The following is a 21,076-nucleotide window of genomic DNA, read 5'->3' on the forward strand; positions in this document are numbered from 1 at the left end:
CTAGCGCCCTGCATATATATCCTTGCTGCACAGGAAAATCAGGTTAACTGATAGTCCAGGTGCTCCATGTGACCAGCACTGGGCAGGATGAGTGGAAGAAAGACAGTGTGGGACATCCTGAACAAAACAAAGACAGAGGCATCAACACGGTATCTACCTTGCTAAAAGCAATGTCAAACAAAACACAACAAAACAAAACACAACAAAACAAAACAAAACCACCAACAACAAAAACTAGATAATATTTTTCAAAAGTTAAGAAACTTATATTTTGTCAATTTTTGAACCTGGAAACACTGGGACATGTTGTGCCAGAGGCTGCATTAGATGATTTTCGAGCCTGAACGATCCTGTGATTTTGAGAACTGCCTTTCTACAGGCTTGGTTGGCCTTTAAAGTCGCCTTCAGAAAACAGGCATCTTTATAATTCAGTAGAAAATTTGCATTTCATGAAGTTGCAACTATGCAAACTTGTACCTTTTCAGCTATCAAACATACCACTGTATTGGATGATGCTGCCTTATACTGTGTCATCCACTTCTTTATTAGCTGCGAAGCACACACTGCCTTATTTCAGACTGGTTATATTAAAGATATCACTCAACCCAATTCAGTAAAAGTAGTGCAAAGTTGCACATTGGTTAAAATTATTTACTTCAGCTAAGTTTAACATGCTGGTCAGTTTGGCTTATCAACTTATGACAGAGCAAACCACTCAAATACAAATTGGGATACGTGTATGTACATACATGTAAATAAAAAATCAGTTTAACTAAATAAAAAATATATATATATCATTAAACATAAATGTATGTGTATAGAAGGCTAAGACCTGTTCTTCTGGCATCCTAACATCCTCTTTTATTAACCTTTTTCCATGTGGAATTCTCTACATTTATATATATATAAACTGATATATGAATCTGTACATACTGCCAATATCTCATATTCTACAAAATTTCTATAACTCCAGTCAAGTCAGAACAGCTCTAGGCAGACATGGCAAATCACCAAAATAGCAAACACACACTTTAAAAATAATCCCCATTTATTTGAGAAACAGTACATCAAAGAGATACTTGACCTGCACACACACAAACTTCCTAAATGGTTTTGATCAGCAATTACTATTGTGCAAACAACCTACCACAGACATCATCCATACATTTGTAAGTGCTTAACAAGGTAGTAGAGCATTGTTGTTCCCATTTTACAGCTGGAACAGAAAAATCAGATGACTTGTCTGAGGACTTGTAGGAAATCAGTGTCACAAATGGGGGAAAAGGCCCACAACTATTGACTCAAACCCATCCTCAAGCCACAAACAAGCTGACCAGGATTGCACTTAGAAACAAAATCCCAGACCAAGGAATGACTTGGTCCCTTCAACTCAAAGAAGAAACAAAGTTTTCTCGTGGATGCAGGGCATGATGATTATTGTGGCAGCTTGTGGGTCAGTAAAACCAGATATCCTGAAGCCACCCATGAGAGGGTGCCTCTCATAAGAGCCAGGTGCATAGAAATGGGACAGTAACACAGAGAAAGCTAGACTGCGGAGTCCTCTGGAACCACCAAAACGGAGCTGGTGGCACAGCAACATTGCAGAGAATCCCCCAAAATGCCAACGGGCATTTCTTAGCCACAAGAGTCCTGCACTGACCAAGGTTTCCCTCAGCCTGTGGTGTGGCGGCCCAGCTGAGAGGAAGCCACCCAACCCCTTTGCTACCAGCAGGCCTGACATGGGCCTTGGGAAGCATGGGTGGCCTGGAGTACAGCTGCTGTAACTCTGAACTGCTCTAAAGCAGGGACACGTCAGCCTGGGGTCGTGGCAGTGTGAGGCTGTAAGACTTGCACAAACAGCCACTTCTACACAGGGCCTTCATTTCTGCAGCATGGCCGTTCTGATGATTGCTGCTGGATGTAGCGTGTTTTGTGTTTCCTAATAGCACCACACTGCTAAGTGTTAATTAGAAATAGCAGTTGTTATCCACCACATGTAAAAATACTGTCCCAAAAAGACTGGGATTTCACAGGAGGGTATTTCTATTGGCAGGGATAGATATGAAGGCAGACATCTTTTGGCATGGGTATCTACTTTTAGGGGCTGCCATTAGGACAAACCCTTGCTACCCTTGAAGAAGAGTAGTGCATTATTCATGCACGTTCACAGAGGTTGTTTTCAATCCACCACCATCCACTCCACATGCATGGCACAGCCCCTGAACACGCACTCCACAGAAAGAAAGACAACGTGCAGATGAGCTGGGAGAAGGAAGAAATGCTACGTGCAATGTGGTGCCCAAGGATTTCTCCTCCTTGTGCCATCCGGCCACATTCACGTTACAGAGATCTCTGCTCGCTCCCGCAGAAGGGGAATTTGGGGCTTCAGGCTGGCCAGGGAGGCCGCATAGCTCATGTGGCGTCGCGTTGTTCTCTTGGCCTTGTCTGTGAGTTGGGCACTTCCAGTTTTCCTGAGGTAGCAGATATAGAGGTCTTTGATTCACACCTTAATGAAAAACAAAAGTGAAGGAAAAGGGGAAAGGCAAACAGGCATGGCGGGGTTCCTTAAGAAAGACGCAAACACAATGTAAAATATTTCTGGAGTATTCCATTAGGATAGTGCCAGAGTCTCCAAAAGCAAACCTTACCCTTCCAGAATCACCTTGAAGAACAGTAACAGGATCGTTGTAGCAAGTTACAAAATGGTTAACCAGGGAGACATGACTTTTCATAAATAGGTGGCCAGGCACACGTCTCCCAGAGCCCTGGACCATATGCAGAAGGAGCACTTCTCCTGCCAGCCTCCTGCAGCAGGTCAGGGCAGAACTCCAGGCCCCATGCTGCAGCAGTACACAATACTGACAGCAGGGAGAATGGTACTGCTATAGTGAGGCATTCACATAACTTATACGCAGAAAATATTTGTCAGAGGACAAATAAACCCACTCTTTCTGTTGCTCTGCCAGTTTTTCTGCCAAACATTTTATCAGGACGGGGTCTACTTTGGAGTCAAACTTATTGGCAAACCAATGCCCATAATTCATAAGCCATCGTAATTCTGCAGCCCCGTAGATACAGACACTGCGAAGGTGGGTACCAGTGCATGGAGGATATAAATGTTCTTCAAGATAATTCCATTTCACCAAACGAGTTTTGCTCTGAAGGTCTGTGATATCCTGGGCTGACCTCGAAATTTCCCCAGGCACCCCAGGAACACGTACAAGAGTGGCCCAGAAATGTTCATCTGGAGAGTAGGTATCCCGTGACCAATCAAAAAAATCTTTTGCAAGAGAGCTTCTGAGGGTGTACTGAATAAAAGCTCGACTTAAAACAAAATAGGCACTGCCTACAAATACCTCAATATTATGAGGTGGCGGGTTCTTGGAAACGTTGGTTTTCACAGGCATCTGCATGTATTCATAAGGCACTTTCATAAGTTCATAGCGATAAGTAAATCGTTCTCTTTTGCTGCTGCTTGGCTTTACAGTTTCCAGCATGTTTCCCCCATTGAGTTTCTTCAGTTCAGCAACCAACTGGAAATTTGACCTCAAAGGGAAATCTTGTCCACACAAGTTAATAACATACTTCCAGGGAACTGTAGAGTCCATCAGATCAGACAAACAATTGAAATCTGCTTGCAGCCTCGAAATATGTGCGTAGTCCACTGTCTCCAGTTTTGAAGCAATGAAAATGTTGGGGAAACATTTAGCTAGATTGTTCATAGCAGATTTGAAACTTTTTGTTGCTTTTTGGTCATAATGGATGCAGTATATATTTTGATGACTGTACAGTGAATGTATGAGCCTTTCTACCATTACTGCATCTTTGTGAACAACCAAAGAATAGGCTAATGGAAAATTCTCTTCCTCTGGAGAAACAGGTTTTAGGTGGTATTTCCTAAGTATGCGATAAATGTGGCAATCATTCGTCATTGCTATGATATCTTCATCATCTAAATCAATTATCTCTTTTCTTCTTATCTCTAAACTCTTGCCAATTTCTTGGGGATCTTGTTCATATATAGATGAACAATTAATTTCATACTGAAAGTGATTTCTAAGATAGGAATACCTGTTTCTAACATAAGAAGAAGTGCTCAAGAAGTGCTCAACCAAATAAATGCCCTTAGATGGAAAAAAGTGTCTTTCAACGTGGAGGAGTTTCAGGAGTGCAATCACCCACCCCGTGAAACACAGAATCAGAATCTTCCTTCTTGTGGGACATCTGTAGGGACACTTATGCCTCCTCATTCTGTAAGAAAACAGAGATATATTGACATTTTACAATAGGAACAATGCATCGGAGGCAATTACAACTTCTGACAAAAACATGAGTGCACTGGTCTGGCTACAGCATAAGCACCACCTTTCTCCTTAATCGTCACATTAATTTAAGGACAGATTTTGCCACAATAATAGGCAAATATTTAATTACCCTTTATTATCTGACTGAAAGCAATAAAACAACTCTGATTTCAGATAATAACCAGCTAGATAAGTGTGTTGGAATAAGACTCCTATTGTTTATTTTCCAGACCTCTCTTTTTCATTTGAGTCATAAACTGAGGTACAGCAACCCCTGCATTGGCAGAAACATGGCTGTCCTCTAAACGAGTAGAGAGGAAAGTGTATTTTCCTGGGTAAATCCAGGTAATTCACTGGGTGCGGCAAGAGACTCTCTCATGAGTCTGCAAAGAATGCGTGTTTAACAACTGTCTGTATTTGAAAAATAAAAAATAATAAAAAAATTAATAAATTAACCTGAAAGTTTTAAAATTCAGTCAGGGCATCCTCATCGTCTTTGACACTAGGGTTGGCCTATGGAAAGGTGCAGAGGGAAATGGATTTCCTTCCTGTCTCTTCGCAGCAGGGTCTGATATGTCCAAAGTCCTCCCTATGTCCAGATTCCTTCTTGAAAATACTGCTAATCTGCCCTGAAAAAAAGACAGATGAAGACAATATTTCCATCCACTGGAGGGAGTGTATAATACAGCCTTTGAAGGCAGGAGGGACAGCAGTGGGAGGCCGTGCATCTCTCCTGTTCTTTGCCGTGTGATTCAACCTCAGCTGTGACTGCAAAGGCACAGCCACAGCCCTTTTTTATGAAACAGGGTGTGCAATATGATTTGTGTGAAGCATCTTAACAACTGAGGTATTACTGCAGTGAAAGTTAAACACAGTGATCCTGTTTCCATATATTTTTGCCTTACCAGCTGAGTACAAGCAGCATTATTGTTGTCCCTGAACTAAAATTAGACCAGAGTCCACGTCCAGGTCCAGGTGCAGCATTAGTTTAACCTCTATTTTCTTTCTACATTGAACTGTTCATGCAGAACAGCTTCCAGCATTTTCTTCCAAGAATAAGCTGTTCCAGAATGCCTCAGAGTAAAGGAAATTTCTGCCCAGTTTTGGGTAGGCATTTGCCAGCTGATGGGTGCACATAACCTGCTGTAAACGTTGTGCAATGCCGTAACAAGGACAGAGAGGCTTCAGTTCAGAACAGAAGCAACACGGTCTTTTGCAAACCAGTGAGATGATTTGGGAGGATTGTACATAGTGCCATGACAGGAGGTTTCCTGGACAATGGGCAGCTTTTCTGTACGTCTCCCCACAATGTCCTCTCCCTCCCTCTCCCTTGTCAGACACAAGACAGGGAACATGGATGAAGTACCGTGTGCTCTCTGGTTCCTGAAGCTGTGCAACAGGTGATGATGCCATAGTAAAACAGCTCCCAGTCATTCCCAGAATTAGAGCCAGGTGGATGGATGGCTTAACACAACCCGCCTCCATCAATTCCTGCAACAAGCGTTAGGCGAAGCACCTATGATGCTCTGCCTTCTCCTCTCCTGTACCAACCTCAACAGGATCTATGCTTCCACATGCAATACCAAAATGAATCCTTTCAAAAAAAGTTGGAGCTTCCCCCTCTTCCCAGTTTTCAGGTGAAGTTACAGGCAGGAATAAAATGGTGGGACCACCAGGAGTAGTCAGATGCCTGCAGGTTCCAGGTGTAGATGTAAAATCAAGTACTGAGATGTGTGTGCAGCTAACTTAGGGGTCTTTAACATACCCACAGTGGTCAGGTCTCGCAAGCTCTAGCTTCACAGTCAAAACTTATCCTGTCAAAATAGAGTTGTGTCATTAGTCTGCTCTCCTTGTGTTTTCCTTTCCCAGTTACTTTCTCTTTGAGGAGCAACAGAAAGGAGACGGAAATGCCACCTTCCCTGAATAAATACATGCAGCCCCGATGCGAGCCTACATGTGGGTGCCCGTGCAGGTTCAACAAGCTTGCCTGAGTCCCCGGCACTCTGTGTTTCACCTGGGGGGGTGCCAGCTAGAGACTGGGGAAGGGAGCACAGTAATATACCTATTTTGCAGAAGCCAGAGCTTGGCAACTCTCCATAGGTTTTACAGCCACCACACATACTAAAAAATTATGAGAAAAAAACAGATCTCTCTTTCCAGTGCTCCATTATCACAAAGCCAAAACCCCACCTTCTTCCTTAGCCAGCACTTGCTTGCCTTCACTTCTCCAAACTAGTGCCCAAGGTCTAATCAGTGTCTCAATGTCTGGACCAGGTTTCCCCTTCACCTGCTTCCTTCTTCTTCTTCCTTCTTCTTTCTTCTACTTTTTCTTTGCAGGAAGCAGAAATGTGGAGTGTGATCTCTGTGGGCAACCTACCCGATGATTCTGCCCTGTGGTCTCACTAGCTACCAAGGACAACTGATGTCACGCCTGGCTGAGCAGAGATCGCTACATGCTGAAAAGGAACAAATCTCACTTGAAAAGGCAAAAAGAGAAGCTGGAAAATGAAAAAAAAAAAAAAAAAAAAAAGAAAAGAAAAAAAAAAGGAGTACATACTCTGCTGCTCAAAACCCCCTCTATCTGCATCAGTTCTGGCCAACTACTGCCCAGCATCAAACATTCTGTCCCATGGTGTTCCAGCCAGGACACCACGGTTACCTTGGAGTGCTGGAGTCTGGTGTGGTCTGGAAGCAGGCCAGGATGTGCAGGAAATCACCTGGGCAGCACTGAGGTTTCCTTCTTCCCAGATGGTGGGCAAAGGATCTGTGCTCAGCTCTGTTTAACGTTCCTATGGTTTTCGGCACTGCCAGCCACAAGAAACTATTGTGCCATATAAAGAGGTTATAGAAACCCAGAAGATTGTGGTGATGCGGTTTGAATTCCTCATGAAGAAAGGAACTAACGAGCACTGGTAAGAAATCGCAGCTCCTCCACTGAATCCCTTGTTTATGGAGGCTCTCTCTCTGATCCTAGCCAGGATCTGGACAGATGAGAGAACACAAGGAGTGAGCAATTATACCCACAGCCTCATCTATGTTTTTACAAAACACAGTATCACTATCACCACAGTGGTACAGACAGAATCAGGCCATGCATGATCCCAGCCACTCTCCAGCAGTGCAGCTCACCACTACCAGTATCCCACTGTCCCTCCTGCCCCACTCTTACTACCTTAAATTCATATTCTCTGTTGTTACCTCCAAGGCATCCAAGGCCAGGGTCAGTACACCAGTACAGGGGCAACAACTTCACTCTTTAGGCACAAAACACTTGCCTGTAACTAGAACAATGTTAATTTCTGCAGCAGACTGTGATTTACTATGGGCAAATTGTGCCTGACAGATCTGGTGTCCTTCTACAATAGGGTTATGGCATTGGCAGATAGGGGAAGAGCAACTGACATCATCTACTTGGACTTGTGCAAAGAATTTGACACTGTCCCACATGACATCCTTGTCTGTAAACTGGAGAGACGTGGATTTGAAGTTTGCCAATGACACCAAGCTGTGTGGTGCAGTCAACATGCTGGAGGGAAGGGATGCCATCCAGAGGGACCTGGGCAGACTTGAGAGGTGGGCCTGTGTGAACCTCTTGAGGTTCGGCAAGGCCAAGTGCAAGGTCCTGCACCTGGGTCAGAGCAATCCCAAGCACCAATACAGGCTGGGTGGAGAACAGATTGAGAGCAGCCCTGAGGGTGGTGCTGGTTGATGAGAAGCTCAACGTGAGCTGGCAATGTGCTTGCAGCCCAGAAAGCCAACTGTACTCTGGGCTGCATCAAAAGCAGCGTGGCCAGCAGGGCGAGGGAGGTGATTCTCCCCTTCTGCTCTGCTCTCATGAGACCCCACCTGGAGTGCTGTGTTCAGCCCTGGGGCCCCCAGTGTAGGAAGGACATGGATATATTCAAATGAGTCCAGAGGAGGGTCACGAAGATGATCAAGGGGCTGGAGCACCTCTCCTATGAAGACAGGCTGAGGGAGTTGGAATTGTTCGGCCTGGAGCAAGAGAAGGCCCCGGAGGAGACCTTATGGTGGCCTTCCAGTACCTAAAGGGGGCCTACAGGAGAGATGGGGAGGGACTTTTTACAAGGGCATGTAGTGATAGAACAAAGGGTAATGGCTTTAAACTAAAAGATGCTACATTTAGATTAGATATTAGGAAGAAATTCTTCACTCAGAGGGTGGTGAGGCACTGGCACAGGCTGCCCAGAGAAGCTGTGGATGCCCCATCCCTGGAGGTGTTCAATGACAGCTTGGATGGGGCTTCGGGCAGCCTGATGTGTGACAGTGGAGTTGGAACCAGATAGTTCTTCCAAATCAAAGCATTCTATGATTTCTTGAGGAGCGGTGTGAGACAAGAGAATGGAATTCTTCAGGAAAGAAGGGCCATCACAAAAATCTCATTAGTTTTTGATACCAGTGCGTAGCTCTTATTTCTTAGCACAATGCAGCACTTGAAGCCCCTCTTGGACACAGCACTGTACTGTATGCACAGTCGTCTCTGGAAGAGGAAGGGAATGAACAGCATGCTACAGACAGTAACAGTTACCTACAACTACCTGAAGCACCTACCTTGGGTAGCACTAACCACGACGGTTATCTCACACATGTATTTTTTTTTCCTCAGGTGCTAACACCCTGCTGTTTATACAATATCTAGGATCAGTGATCCCTCTTCTGCACAAGGATTTTATACTAGGAAGGGAGGACGGCATTGCCATCTTGCCGAGTTTCCTAACATGTCTGCACTTTCTCTTCTGCACGCAAGGCTCCTGAAGGAATTAATGAAGGTTGATCACATCTTGTAAACAACACGCGTCGCACAGCTGGTGTACATACACACATACACAGTGTCTGGCCTGGGCACTTGCTGTGTGGGATGCAAAGTACTGGATGACTCAGAGAAGACAAATGGGTGTTTTTATTTATCCCTTGCATCTGTAATGCAAGATCAAGAGATGTTCAAAGAAAACAGACATGAAACAAATACAAGGCAAACAAATTCGTGTTGTGTAAGAACATGCATGTGTTCTTACACAACATGTAATTACCATCTGTCAGAAGGTATCATAAAGACCATGAGCTCAGCAGGATTCAAGAAAGAATTAGGCAATCAGCTGGCTATCGGGAGTTTCCAGAGAATTGCATTAGCCAAGGTAGAAATATGGACAGAAAGCTCAATTCTCTGGCACCATGACATAAGGCAATTACCATCCACCAAGATCCCTGACTGGAAACTTTTACCAACAAGAACACTTACTGTGACCATTGCTCTGTTCTCGGAATCTGCTTTTATCTCCTGTTGGGCCAGAATAGGGTCTGCTAGTTAGATCCATTACAGTGATATTTGATGGTGGAGGGGGAGAATTTCACACACCCCTGAAGGACCTCAGCCACATATCAGGTCCTCGTTACCAAAGAAGATGCAGGATGTTCTTGATGATGAATGCAGGAGCTGTGCTAGCTTTCACCAGCAGAACAAGTACCCCCGAGGGGCATGGAGGGAAGCCTGAGCTGGCTGTTCTTGAAGAGGTACTATCAGTCCTCACCTCCAATGCACTTCACAGTGCCCTGTGTCTAAAGCAGTGACGCTGGGCTTACAGGAGGACCAGAGAACAACAGCCTTCTGCAAGTAGGCAGTGGTGCTCCACTCCCTCCTACGGGCTTCAATCCAACGTGCATGTCTCATCTTTTGGGAGGCTGCAGAAGATTTCTGCAGCTCTTCTGTAGCTCCCAAACCACTCATAAAAACTTGTAAAGCCCATAAAACTGGAGTATAGTGGTTTGCTTTTTTTTTTTTCCTCTCTTTGTCCTGAAACACTAGCCAAGCAAACAGTATTTTGACTCATCTCATGGCAGTGTAACTCAAGTGTTGCTGGAATTAAAACAGTGGAAAAAAACTGCAAGAAAAGCTTCCTTAGCAGGGCTTCTTCCTTAGCCTCATGAACTCATAGAGTACTGAAAGTGTTGATGGTTATGAGCAGAGCCATGGCCAGCTCAGGGAAGCGCTGGGAAGGAAGGCCAAGCTGATGGCACAGGCATGCCAGGAAATGCACACTTAGACCTGGGTTTCTACTGACTTGCAGCAACATGGGGACAAGGCAATGAGAACAGAGGAAATAACATGTGTGTATATACATACTATGTATATTTTAGGTAACACAGCAAAGGTTTGGGGAAATGAAGTATGGTCTGATCAGAGAAGCGTGACTGTAGAAAACCCGCTACTCAACAGTCTCTACTTGCTGCTATCAGCGAGATGTGCTGAAGTTCACCTTTCTGAGAAAGAAAAAAAAAAAAAAAGAAAAAGAAAAAAGAAGAACAGGTATTCCTGCTTGCAAACTAGTCAGTCTGATCCAGCAGCCTGGAAACATAAATTAAAGCTGTGGAGTACCCAGAAATGTGCAATCCCCTACAGTGGCACATCATAAATGTGGAAAGCAGCATTTGCACCTCTACAAAAGCCATAGGCAACCTGCTTGGGTCAATCACATAGCACAGTCAATACCAAGTTCATACTGGAACATTTTCACAGAGGTAGAAATAATGCGCACTGATAGGGAAAGTGAGGCAAACTGAGCTGGTGGCTATTTCTCTTGGCTATTTCTCTTTTTTTTACACCACAGCTTACAGAAACAACACAGAAATGTGGAATTTCTATACTAAGAGACTGTAATTGCTTGAAATATTAATTTCTTACAGGGTGAAAGCCAAGGAAAGGCTAAGTGAAGGTGAATTAAAACCCACTTTTAGAATTCTTTTGGGAAAGAAAAAAAATAAATATGAAAACAAGTATAATTCCAGCTCAGACTGCTCCTAATATTTCTACGCACTATAAGGTACTTACTCCATAGGGTGGCTCTTCCCGTCACAACAGCTGCTTGCATTCAGGGTAACTGAGGAAAGGCAGAGCATCCATCCCCCACGTACAGCAACTCTAGCCTCTTCAGGAATATGCTCTCTCCTCAGCTGCAAAGGTCGCTGCACCAAAGGTTTCGGTGCTTATAAATCCACGCACACTGCTCAGGGTTCGGCCACCACACAAAAGCAAATGTAGGAGCTGGGCAGAGGAGGAAATCCCATCCGCAGGCACTCGGGCTTCAGGTGGAGCAGCAGAGCGGTGGCTGGGGAGCAGTCCGGCTAAAAGCTTTCCCTCACGAACCACAGACATTAATTACAGCTGTTCTGACTGACAGCCAGGCCCTAGTGTGCCCTCTGTGATATTGAAATTTAAATGTCTGTCCCTGAAAATGGTTCAGCAAAGGTCAGGCGCGCCGCTAGCACCAGATGCAAGCTGGTCAGAGAATCCCCAACATCGCGGGCACCGATGCTGCTCTGCAAGCTGTGTGGACAGCCATGTGCTTTTGCATTTAGCTGGCAGTCTCCTGTCCCAGTCACTGCACCATGCACGTGTGACTCACCTTGCCCCATGTCTGCCAAACCAAGTGTCTGAGGTCCCTCTGCAGTGCGTTGGAAAGATGCAAGGAACTGCAAAGGACAATCAGTTTCACCCCAAGAACAAGCTGTGAGATAATAGAGGAGGCATGCCCAGGAGAGCCACTGCCCCAGCAAACAGTGCTCCAGGATGGTGTTCAGGAGCTATGGAGAAAGGCCAGCCCAGGAGCTCCTCTGCTAGGCACGAGCCTGGGTCATCCTGGAGGACCAAGGCTGCCAGTGTCCTCCTGCTCCAACATCTTGTAGCCATGAGGGCTTCAGCTGCTTCAACTCTCTTTCAGGCTTCCCTGCTCTAAAGGGTTAAGGAGGGACTCAAACAGCTGACAGAAGTGGGCTGATCTCCTTCAGCCATGTGGAGAAACTTGCAGGCTTTGGGCTCGTGCTGCCTCTCTAAAGGCATGTTTCCACTTTGCTGGGATCTTAATGGCTTACATATGCAGAGCTCTGGCTCCTGAGAGAGCCCAGTGCTCTGCCACTGCTCCTCACATTGTTATTTCTACCATTTCAATAAACTCCATGCACAGGGAGTAACTGCAAATTCCAGTGCAACTCAGCAATGCCAATATCATTTTTGTGCAGGAAGAGTCTGCAGCTGCCTTCGCCCTGAGCGGGAACAAGTGGTTGGCTTTCACTTGCCTCTTGTCCTGCATGGCGAGTCTCTCCTGCAATCCAAGCAATCACCACTCTCATGTCCCTGTATCAGCACTGCAAATCAGAGAACACGAACACCGACTGCCTTTCTTGCTGCAAAGAGAGAGCAGACCCCTCTGTCACCGAGGAACCAGCCCCAGCCTCTCCAGAAGCCTCCCTTCCTATTTGGCAGACAACTCGCAGACGGCTGCTGGAAACGGCCTGCTTGGGAATAAACCAGTTTCCAAAAATCTGTTCTTTTAAAGTAACAGCCACGCTATTCGAGGTACTTTTCATGGATGCTGCCCATGTGGAGGAGCTGTGCTGAGCCCCTGGGGTCCATCATAGGCAGCCCAGAGCCTGCTGGGGGCGGGATCTCACACCAGTATCCCTGTGGCAGGCAGCAGGGTGAGGGTGCTGCATTGGAGGCTGTCGCTCATCCACCCAGATCTCTGCTCAGGGCAGGCTGGCGCCGTGCAGCCCACAGAGAGGGGAAGGAGCTCCAGGTATGGAAGCGATGGGGCAAGCAGGCAGAGCTACCTGAGGAAGCTTACAGTGCACCCGCCTGCGTCAGTCCGTGCGTGGCAACTTCCCTGAGGAATGCAAGATTTGCATCGGTCAATACCCACTGGCCCTCCTGCTCTGCCCTCTGCTAGTCCTTCCTGAAGGACCAGTTTGGTAAGCAAACAAAATTCCAAGCTCAACCACCGGCTGTGTGGAGATGCAGGGAAACAACAGCCCTGGTCTCCCTTTAGCATGCATCTCCAACATTTACAGTTTATTTTCTGCCCCAGTGCTACCCGTCTGAGAGGTCTGTGGCTCTCTGTGGTGGGCCACAGAGGCCACACGTGATTGCTGGTGTCATGCCGGGGGCCAGCGGGTGGGAACCAACTCGTTATCTGTTGTCGTCTCAGCTTGGGAGTGGTTAACCCAGACCGTGGCACAGCAAGGCACGGCGCGTTGGCTGCTACCAAAACGGGGATTCCTGGAAAATTCAAGCTGTAAGTAGGCAGCACGCTCTCCTCACTGTATCTGAAATACGTTGTACTCACTACGAATACCATCAAAGGGAAACCTGAATTTGTGCCTGCCACACAGCAAGAACGAAGGGAAAATATAAATTCCGAACGAAAACTGTGAAAGGAGAGGGAGTGGATATGCAGGTGAGCAGGAGTGCTCCTGCCCCACTGTGTTGTTCTTTCTCCCATGTAGAAGTCCGTCTGCAGATGCTCCACAGGAACCAGGCAGCTCCTCCTCCACAACTTTGGTAAAAACAAAACAAAACAAAACAGCGGGAAAGGGACAGGTGCTGAAAAAAGTAGGAGAAGCAGAAAAGGAGTGGGGGAAAAGATGAAAGAGGAGAATGGAGAGAGGGATCAGTTGGGGTAGGTGATTTCATGTAGGTGGCATTAAGGAGAAAAAAAAAAAAAAGGCAAACGGAGCAGCAAAACATGTGCTTTGTCTGACTTGCTGCTCCTCCAGCTCTCAGAGGCACCTGACTCAAAACCAGCGTCCACACCTTTCCTTGGAAGCCAGGCTACCGAGTGCCTCAATGCTGCACAACAGCATTTCCATACAACAGCAGGAGCAACAGGAACCTTTCCCTCTCCTTCAGGCAAAAAGACACTGGGAAAAGATCTCCTTTCTCCTCTCCCTCATTAGAGACCTCTGTTTGCTTTACACACACCCACTCCAACAGTGGTTGTGTGCAGACTTGGTCTCCACTACTGGCTCTGCAGAAAGACGCAGTCAGCTCCTTCTGGCTTTCCCTCCGCTCTGTGCAAACCAAGCTGCTGGAGAGGTCTCTGGGGAAGGCAGAAGAAAACGTCCCTGGGAAGCCAGGGAAGGAGAAAAGTAGTGATGTGCTTTGCTAAGTGATTTTTTTTTCCTTTAGTAAACTGTCTGGCTGAGTTAAACTTTTATCTCTACTTGATTATTCAGTGCTGCTAGCTGGGAAAATTAATTTATTCATGTACTAGTATTTACTGCTGCTAGCTGGTTATTTTCATTGCAGATTTATCTATGATAGGGATCTCAGAGCTCCTGTAGGAGTGCTTTATACTGGCATCAAATCTAGATAAGTTGATCTATCAGGTTTGCTTGTTTTTTCACCCATTTTTCTGACCCGTATGTCCTCATGCTGGAGCCCCAGTAAGAACAGCCCAGCACCTCAGGCTATGCCCCTGTACCAGGCAGCATTGCCCACTGCCAGTATCCTTCCCCACAGCTCACCCCCCTGTTTTGACCTGCCTGATGTCATACGTAGATTTCCTCTGAGTGACTGACAGCCAAAGAACTAAGAAACTCCTGTTTTTCCCAATTACTTCTGAGCTGTTTTATGGACCTCTATTTGTGATGTTCAAGATGTGGAAAAATACCCCATTGCTTTTCAACTGAAGCCATTTAAACAGTAAGCCTGTCAGTTTTAAGACCCTGAAGATTTAAAACAATGAGGTGCCCAAGGAACAACAATAACAATAAAATCCACAGTTTAACGCTGCCCATTTTGCTTGTGCTTCTGGAAGAGAAAAGACAGTGTCTGGGCAGATGGATGGGACATACAGATTCAGCAAAGATTTAGCAGTTCTGGATATCACCTCTGACTTTGCCCTGTCTGGCAAGGATTTTGTCATGCCAGCACTAAATATTGGGACATTTTATTGCGTGGGATACATAGATTTGTGTTTCCTTACAGAACCTGCTGTGCTGACAGTAAGTTATTTTGATCATCTCTCTGTCCCCTAACTCTGTAAATGTTCCTTAGAAAAGGCCAGATGCTCTTTTCTCGCTGCTGTCAACATGGAGGTGATCCTCATAATTGCAGTAGAACACCTAACATAATTTCCTGCATGCTTATGTCCCCAAAATAAGTCAAGGTAAGGGAAGTCGGGCTTCTGCTCTTCAGCCAGTAAAAGAGGCAAGCAGCTGCTGCAAGGTGGTGCAGGAAGGTGGCCCCCCAAGGGAGCAGTGAGCCCAGCTCCTCTGCCTCCCCTGCTAGCCACAACCACTTCACAGTAATTTTTGCTGGAAGCAGCTCTGGTGAGTGCCTAAAAAGAAAAACTTCTCAACAAATCCCTTGGTATGTCCCAAACTACTCTGTCCTGCCAGCCAGAGGTTTTGCAGCCCTGTTAGGATGCAGAGGTGTTTGGAAAGCCCAAGGATGGTCAGCTGTGAAAGCTCTCAAGCCTGATCACCTGCAAGGTGAGTATTTAAGCTCTCTGACTTTAAGAGGTGGCCGTATCCATGTTTTGCAAGAACTTAAAGGCAGGAGTCAAAGAGGATTAAAAGAAAAAAAAAAAGAGAGGGGAAAAAAAAGAAAAAACCAACACAGGTAAATAGATTTTACTCACTTCTAACTTGGGGCAAGCCAGGGTTTAACAGCTTCTCTCTGGTTCATATGAGAGTTTAAAATAATAATAAGTCTATGGTGGAGTGAGGGTTAACCTTTACCCCCAAACTACTGCACAGCATAAAAATCAGGCCCACAGGGGCAAAGCTTGTGTACATTGGCAAGCACTGTTGGCGTAAGAGAGGGTGGAAGTTTCCTGTCGGAGAAGGAGGCAGGAGAAGCTGCACCGTGCTCCAGAAAGGCTTCAGTGAGCAGCTGAGCCTATTTCTCCATTTCCCCCAACAGCAAGGATGCCTTCACCTTCCCGCCGAGCTTCTCACAGGCTCTTTTCTGCAGACCCTGGCTGTAAATTGCACCCCTCAAGTCAATTCCTACTGAGCCAAAGCCTTCCCAACCAGAGTCACAGCTGCTGTATTGGTAACACCATTTACACTGAGCTGCAGACCCACCTCCTGGACGTTGCTTTGGTCTCTTTTCCTTGGGGAACACGTCAGGGCGCCCTGCCCAGGAGGAGCCATCCAGGCACAACCGATGTGGTGGTGAAACGAAGCCTCGCTGCCCGCCCCATCCTGCCGGCACCGTCGCGTTCAGGTCGGTCTGCCTTTCAAGCGAGTGCGAAGTCGGACGGACGTATGGAGCAGGGACATAACTGCCTGCAAAGAATAACAGTAATAATAATAAAAAAGTGTAACAAATTAGCTGAAAAATAACGAGTGAAATAATGAGTGTAGGTTTGTATGACAAGCCACGGAAGTCTTTAGCCATACAACAAGCACCTATTTCTGTTCACCCACATAGCACTCCCAAGCACGGGGGAAAAAAAAATCCTAAAAAAGAGCGGCTGACATCAAAGCAACCACATTCTCTTCCACAGCAGGGAGAAGTGAACGTGCAGAGGGAAAAGCACCCTGACAGGAGGACTGATTGCCGAAAGCCCTCCCGGGTTCAGGCCTTGGCAAGTGACTTCCCCAGCCCGGCAGGGGACGCGCAGGACCTGGGCCATGCTGAGGTGGGTGCACTGACCGGCAGAGCGGGGGGACACCGGGGCTCCTTGGGTGCTGGCCCCTGAGGGGATGGGCACAGATGGGGCAAAACGCCTCTGGTGGTGGGCAAGGGCCCCGTGCTGCTCCTTGGAGCCGTCCTCCCCGCAGCCGAAACCCCAGCACCCAGATCAGAGGCAGCTCACTGCCCACAGTCCCAAGGCGGGCATGATGCCGGGGTGTTGGATGCTTCCAGCATCCTTTGACTTCACGTCCCAAAAGCTATGCTCGGTCCTTGGATAAGAGAGCTCGGCTACGGACCCAAGGGCAGGAATCTGGGCTATGTATCACAGCGAAGGTCACGGTGATCCTTTCTGAAGTTTGTTTTAGGCACGACAATCTGCACTGCAAGTCCACCTATTCCTAAGCACCCCACATCCTGTCTGAAGTCTCTCATACGGCAAGAAATCTCCTTCTGTACTACTACACATAAGCTTCACACATGCAACACTCACAAAGAAATCTGAGAAACCACACATTGTGCCTTCTGCATGTACAGTAAATAAATGCCATGGTCCTTTCTGCTGAGGAAAGCGCGGTAGCTGTACCCCAATAAGTCATACACATTTCCCCTCTCCGCCCAGACTTCAACCGAACCATTTCGCACACCAGCCCCCTCTTTGCCACCAGCCTTCCCCTTCATGTGGGCTTACAAACACGGAGCCCACAGCCTGTGCTCCACCCCGAGGTGGCACGGACAGCTCTCAGAGCTCTGCTGATGGGCCTGGAGCAGCCGGCAGCATCCCTGCTGCAGCACGATGGGCACAGCATGGCAGCTTCCCAGGGAAGGGTGGTCCTGGGATCCTTCCCCGTGGTGCTGCCCCCATGCCTTGGACACACAGGTGCCATTAGTTGATGAACACACCAGTAGCACAGAGATTACAGCGACTACAGGAATTTCCCATGGTCGTTTAAGTGATCCACCACCAGATGACAGTGGGTGATGTAGCTGGGCATGACGTGGTCTGGGAACTCTGCGCTTGCCACGGCTGTCCTTCGCACTCCGTCATGTGGCAAATCCCCATGAGCCCCCCCGGAATTCGCCAGGCAGCAATCTGATGAGGCTTGACTTGTTGACAGAGTCAGACAAAACTTATCTCCCTTGCTGGATTCGGCACCCTGCGGTTTATGCTCCAGAAACAAGCTTTCTGTGACTCATCTGCCGTGCCTCTTCGCTCCTTCATTGATATTTCCTGGGAAACCTCAAACGCTACAGTCACCGTGTGACTGCTGATGCCATTCCGCAGCTGGAACAGCAATCACCATAAGCTCTGCTAAAGCCCTCGTAGCATCATCTGCTAGCGGGACCAAATCGCTCCACCAGCCAGCCTTGGGAGCACGCATCAGGACAGCCTCACCTAACCCTACCCAAAGTGGTTTCTTCTGCTGCGTGCAGGCAGAGTAACCACCAAGAATAATGCCAGCACCTCTCCAGTGCTCAATTCCTGGTGTCAAACAACAGCTAACACTTTTCCAAAATCCCTTTCTGTATTGCATCTATTGTCCTTTTCTGAAACCTTTCGGCAGAAGTCTGGCAATGCTCTCCTCCTGTTCTGCTAATTGACACAAAGCTTCCACAGGGGAGATTCACAGATCTAAGGATCCTTCTTGAAGTACATTGTGGATGCCCAATAAGGCCCTCAGCAGAAAGAATAAACAGCTGACAGACTGACAAGGTCTCTGAACTTACCTGTTCTCTATGAATGTTTCAACATTATCTTGGTTTCTCTGAATTCTGTGCATCAGTACTCACCAGTTTCTTTGTACGTGCTGATAACATACTGCTTGACCTTTTGTACTTTCTGAATTTTGCCTGTGGTCAATCCTTCCTGGATCTCCTGGGCTACTTCTGAAGAACTTGGGAGATCTATTTTTGAGATGATCAGACATTCTGGTGATTGACCAGCATAATTTGCAGAAATTACACCAGGAAATAGCAGGCACAGCACAGACTAACATCCACGAAGTCACAACAATTGGCACACCGGTGGATTTCAGTGTTTGGTCCCCCTCTCCTGCATCCCCACTGTAATCCAAAGCAATCCACAAGCAATCCAAAACAGCTGATTTTTCCTTGCCACCATCACCGCTTTTCAAAAGTTGTCCTTAAGAATTGCTTGCTAATTTGGATCATGCATCAGAAAGTGCTAGCCAGTGCTGTCACTGATCTGTAAATGCCTTTACAGGCAGGCAGCATACCCAGAAATGCACAAAAAAAAAAAAAAAAAAAAAAAAAACAGAACCAAAACCACGGGTGACAGATATGTAACCAACAGCCGCAGATGCACAAACACGGCAGCACCCCACGTCCCTTCCCTCGTCTTGTAAGAACAGGCACATCCCGCCCAGCCCATGGGGCCCCTCCAGCCCAGGGCGCTGTCCCTGAGCACACACAGGCGGGTGCTTGGGGAGCGAATGAAGAACAGAAGAGGACGAGCACTCTCCTACACCTTCTCCACGTATCCTTTCAGTCTGCGCCTACTCACAGCTCAGAAATCGACAAAGCCAGGAGTTACAACTTTCTGTTTCACAGCACCAGCACACTGTGACTTTCTGCCGTGAAATCGTACGTTTGCTTTTGAACCCCTGTAAATTTTTGGATATCCAGGAGACCGCGAGGGGCAAAGCACTCCGCAGCTGACCCACGTGCCGTGTGAGGAAACCACTTTCTCTCACTTGTTTTCAACCTTCTGCCTCCCAGCATCACTCAATAGTTGTAGATCTCGTCCTGAAAGACAGCAAGCAAGCAAGCAGCTCTTCCCTCCTTCGCTGCCTTCACTTCAGTTTCAAGTTTTCGGTTTCAAGTTTTCAGTTTCAAGGGCGCCCGCCCGCCCCGCAGCCCCCTCCTCGTCCCGCTGCCGGCCCGAAAATCCCCCTGCGCGCAACTTCTGGGGCGCACGCGAGTTCTTACCGGAGCTCCTCGGCGGCGCCCGCGGACGCTGACACCGAAAACACCGACACTGCTCGTCCTCCTGTCCTCCTCGCCCTCCTGTCTGCTCGTCCTCCTGTCCTCCTTGTCCGCCTGTCCTGCCGCCGCGCCGCGCCGCGCCCTGCCCTGCTCTGCTCGGCCGCCCCCGCGCAGCAGCGCGCCCGCGGAGCGGCGTCGCGCCGCGCCCCTTCCTCCTCCTCCTCCTCCTCCTCCTCCTCCTCCTCCTCCTCCTCCTCCTCCTCCTCCTCCTCCTTCTCTTCTTCCTCCTCCTCCTCTTCCTCCTCCCGCCTCCTCTCCAAACTCCGCCGTCGAGCCTCCAAGTTTGTGCCGCCGCCGGGCAGCGCGGAGCCTCCGCGGCCCCTGCGCGCTGCTCCGCGAGGAAAGTTGGGGCCGGGACGGGCAGGAGGAGGAGGAGGAGGAGGAGGAGGAGGAGGAGGAGGAGGAGGAGGAGGGGGATGCGGGTCCCCGCAGCAAAGCCCGGAGCAGGTGGGCAATGTTCGCGGCAGCCGGGCGCTTGGCTCACCCGCAGCCGGGCACGGTCAGCGGCTGCTCTCGCCGCCGCGCAAATGGCCATCGGGCTACTGCGGAGCGGAGAAAAGAGCCCAAAGCTCTCGTGTGAAGCGGTTCATTCTCTTAATCGCTTAACCAGGGCGTTTTTCCCCCGATTAACACTGTCTGAAATCCAAAAAAAAAAAAAATAATCTTTTCCTCTGTGTCATAATCACAAAATACTTGCCAACTCCAGCTGCTCCAAGAATTTATCAGGACTCCTATGGTGATGTTACGCTGGGGCATCTTCCGCCTCCACCCCGCCCCCCCCCCCTTCAGCAGGACTTCCCCAGGCACCACCATGAACCCACCGCAGGTATTTGCACCTTGCCGTGTTTTTGACAGCTTCCCAGAGCTGCCCTTCGTTCCCACGTTTCTCTTACCTTACCTATTCTTGCCGGTTACAGTTCAGCTTTGCCTGGCAAGAAGGTGCAATGTTTTGTGCTGATCCTCTGCCGAGAGTGAATTTAGCTCTATCCATGTCTTTGTCTTTGCTTCTTGTCTCTTTTCCCCTCGTCTCCCTCGCTTTTACCATTTAATAACCTACGGCCTATGTTATGCAGGAGGTCAGATTTTCACATCGGTCGCTTCTGGCCTCAGAACCTATGAATCTGTGTTGTATTGTCTGCCTCCCAGCTGCTTATTTTCCTTCCCTCTCACGCTTTTGTTTCGTGCCTTGCGTTCTTCCTCACTGGTATTAATCTTCTGATCCTTTTTTTTTTTTTTACCCCATCGTGGCAATACATAAATAAATAAATTGGTGGAAATACAAATCTGAATTTGTGGCCTTTGTTCCCTGCATCATCTCCTTCTCCTCCTGTTC

The 21,076-nt window shown here is 47.8% G+C and overlaps 1 protein-coding gene across 7 annotated transcripts; it reads right to left on the minus strand.

Annotated features, from left to right (window-relative positions):
- Positions 1-1,030: 1,030 nt before the first annotated feature.
- Positions 1,031-19,907, minus strand: GCNT4 (glucosaminyl (N-acetyl) transferase 4). 7 transcript variants are annotated; one of them, XM_083816607.1, is made up of 6 exons: positions 19,687-19,907; positions 16,185-16,388; positions 11,149-11,789; positions 6,964-7,285; positions 4,761-4,933; positions 1,031-4,251 (listed from the first exon to the last, which is right to left on the minus strand). In XM_083816607.1, exon 6 carries the CDS (start codon positions 4,248-4,250, stop codon positions 2,883-2,885), a length of 1,368 nt encoding a protein of 455 aa, XP_083672733.1. In that variant the 5' UTR covers position 4,251; positions 4,761-4,933; positions 6,964-7,285; positions 11,149-11,789; positions 16,185-16,388; positions 19,687-19,907; the 3' UTR covers positions 1,031-2,882. The 7 variants fall into 7 exon arrangements, 6 of the variants coding, with proteins under 6 accessions (XP_083672733.1, XP_083672735.1, XP_083672734.1 ...); XM_083816609.1 differs by lacking the exon at positions 11,149-11,789; XM_083816608.1 differs by lacking the exon at positions 6,964-7,285.
- Positions 19,908-21,076: the final 1,169 nt, after the last annotated feature.

Source organism: Anser anser, assembly GCF_964211835.1.
Source record: "Anser anser genome assembly, chromosome: Z".
Classification (NCBI taxonomy): Eukaryota; Metazoa; Chordata; class Aves; order Anseriformes; family Anatidae; genus Anser; species Anser anser.

Bases quoted from the DNA above. Each gene is read 5' to 3' on its own strand.
- GCNT4 (XM_083816610.1), bottom strand. From the start codon at position 4,250: ATGAGGAGGCATAAGTGTCCCTACAGATGTCCCACAAGAAGGAAGATT.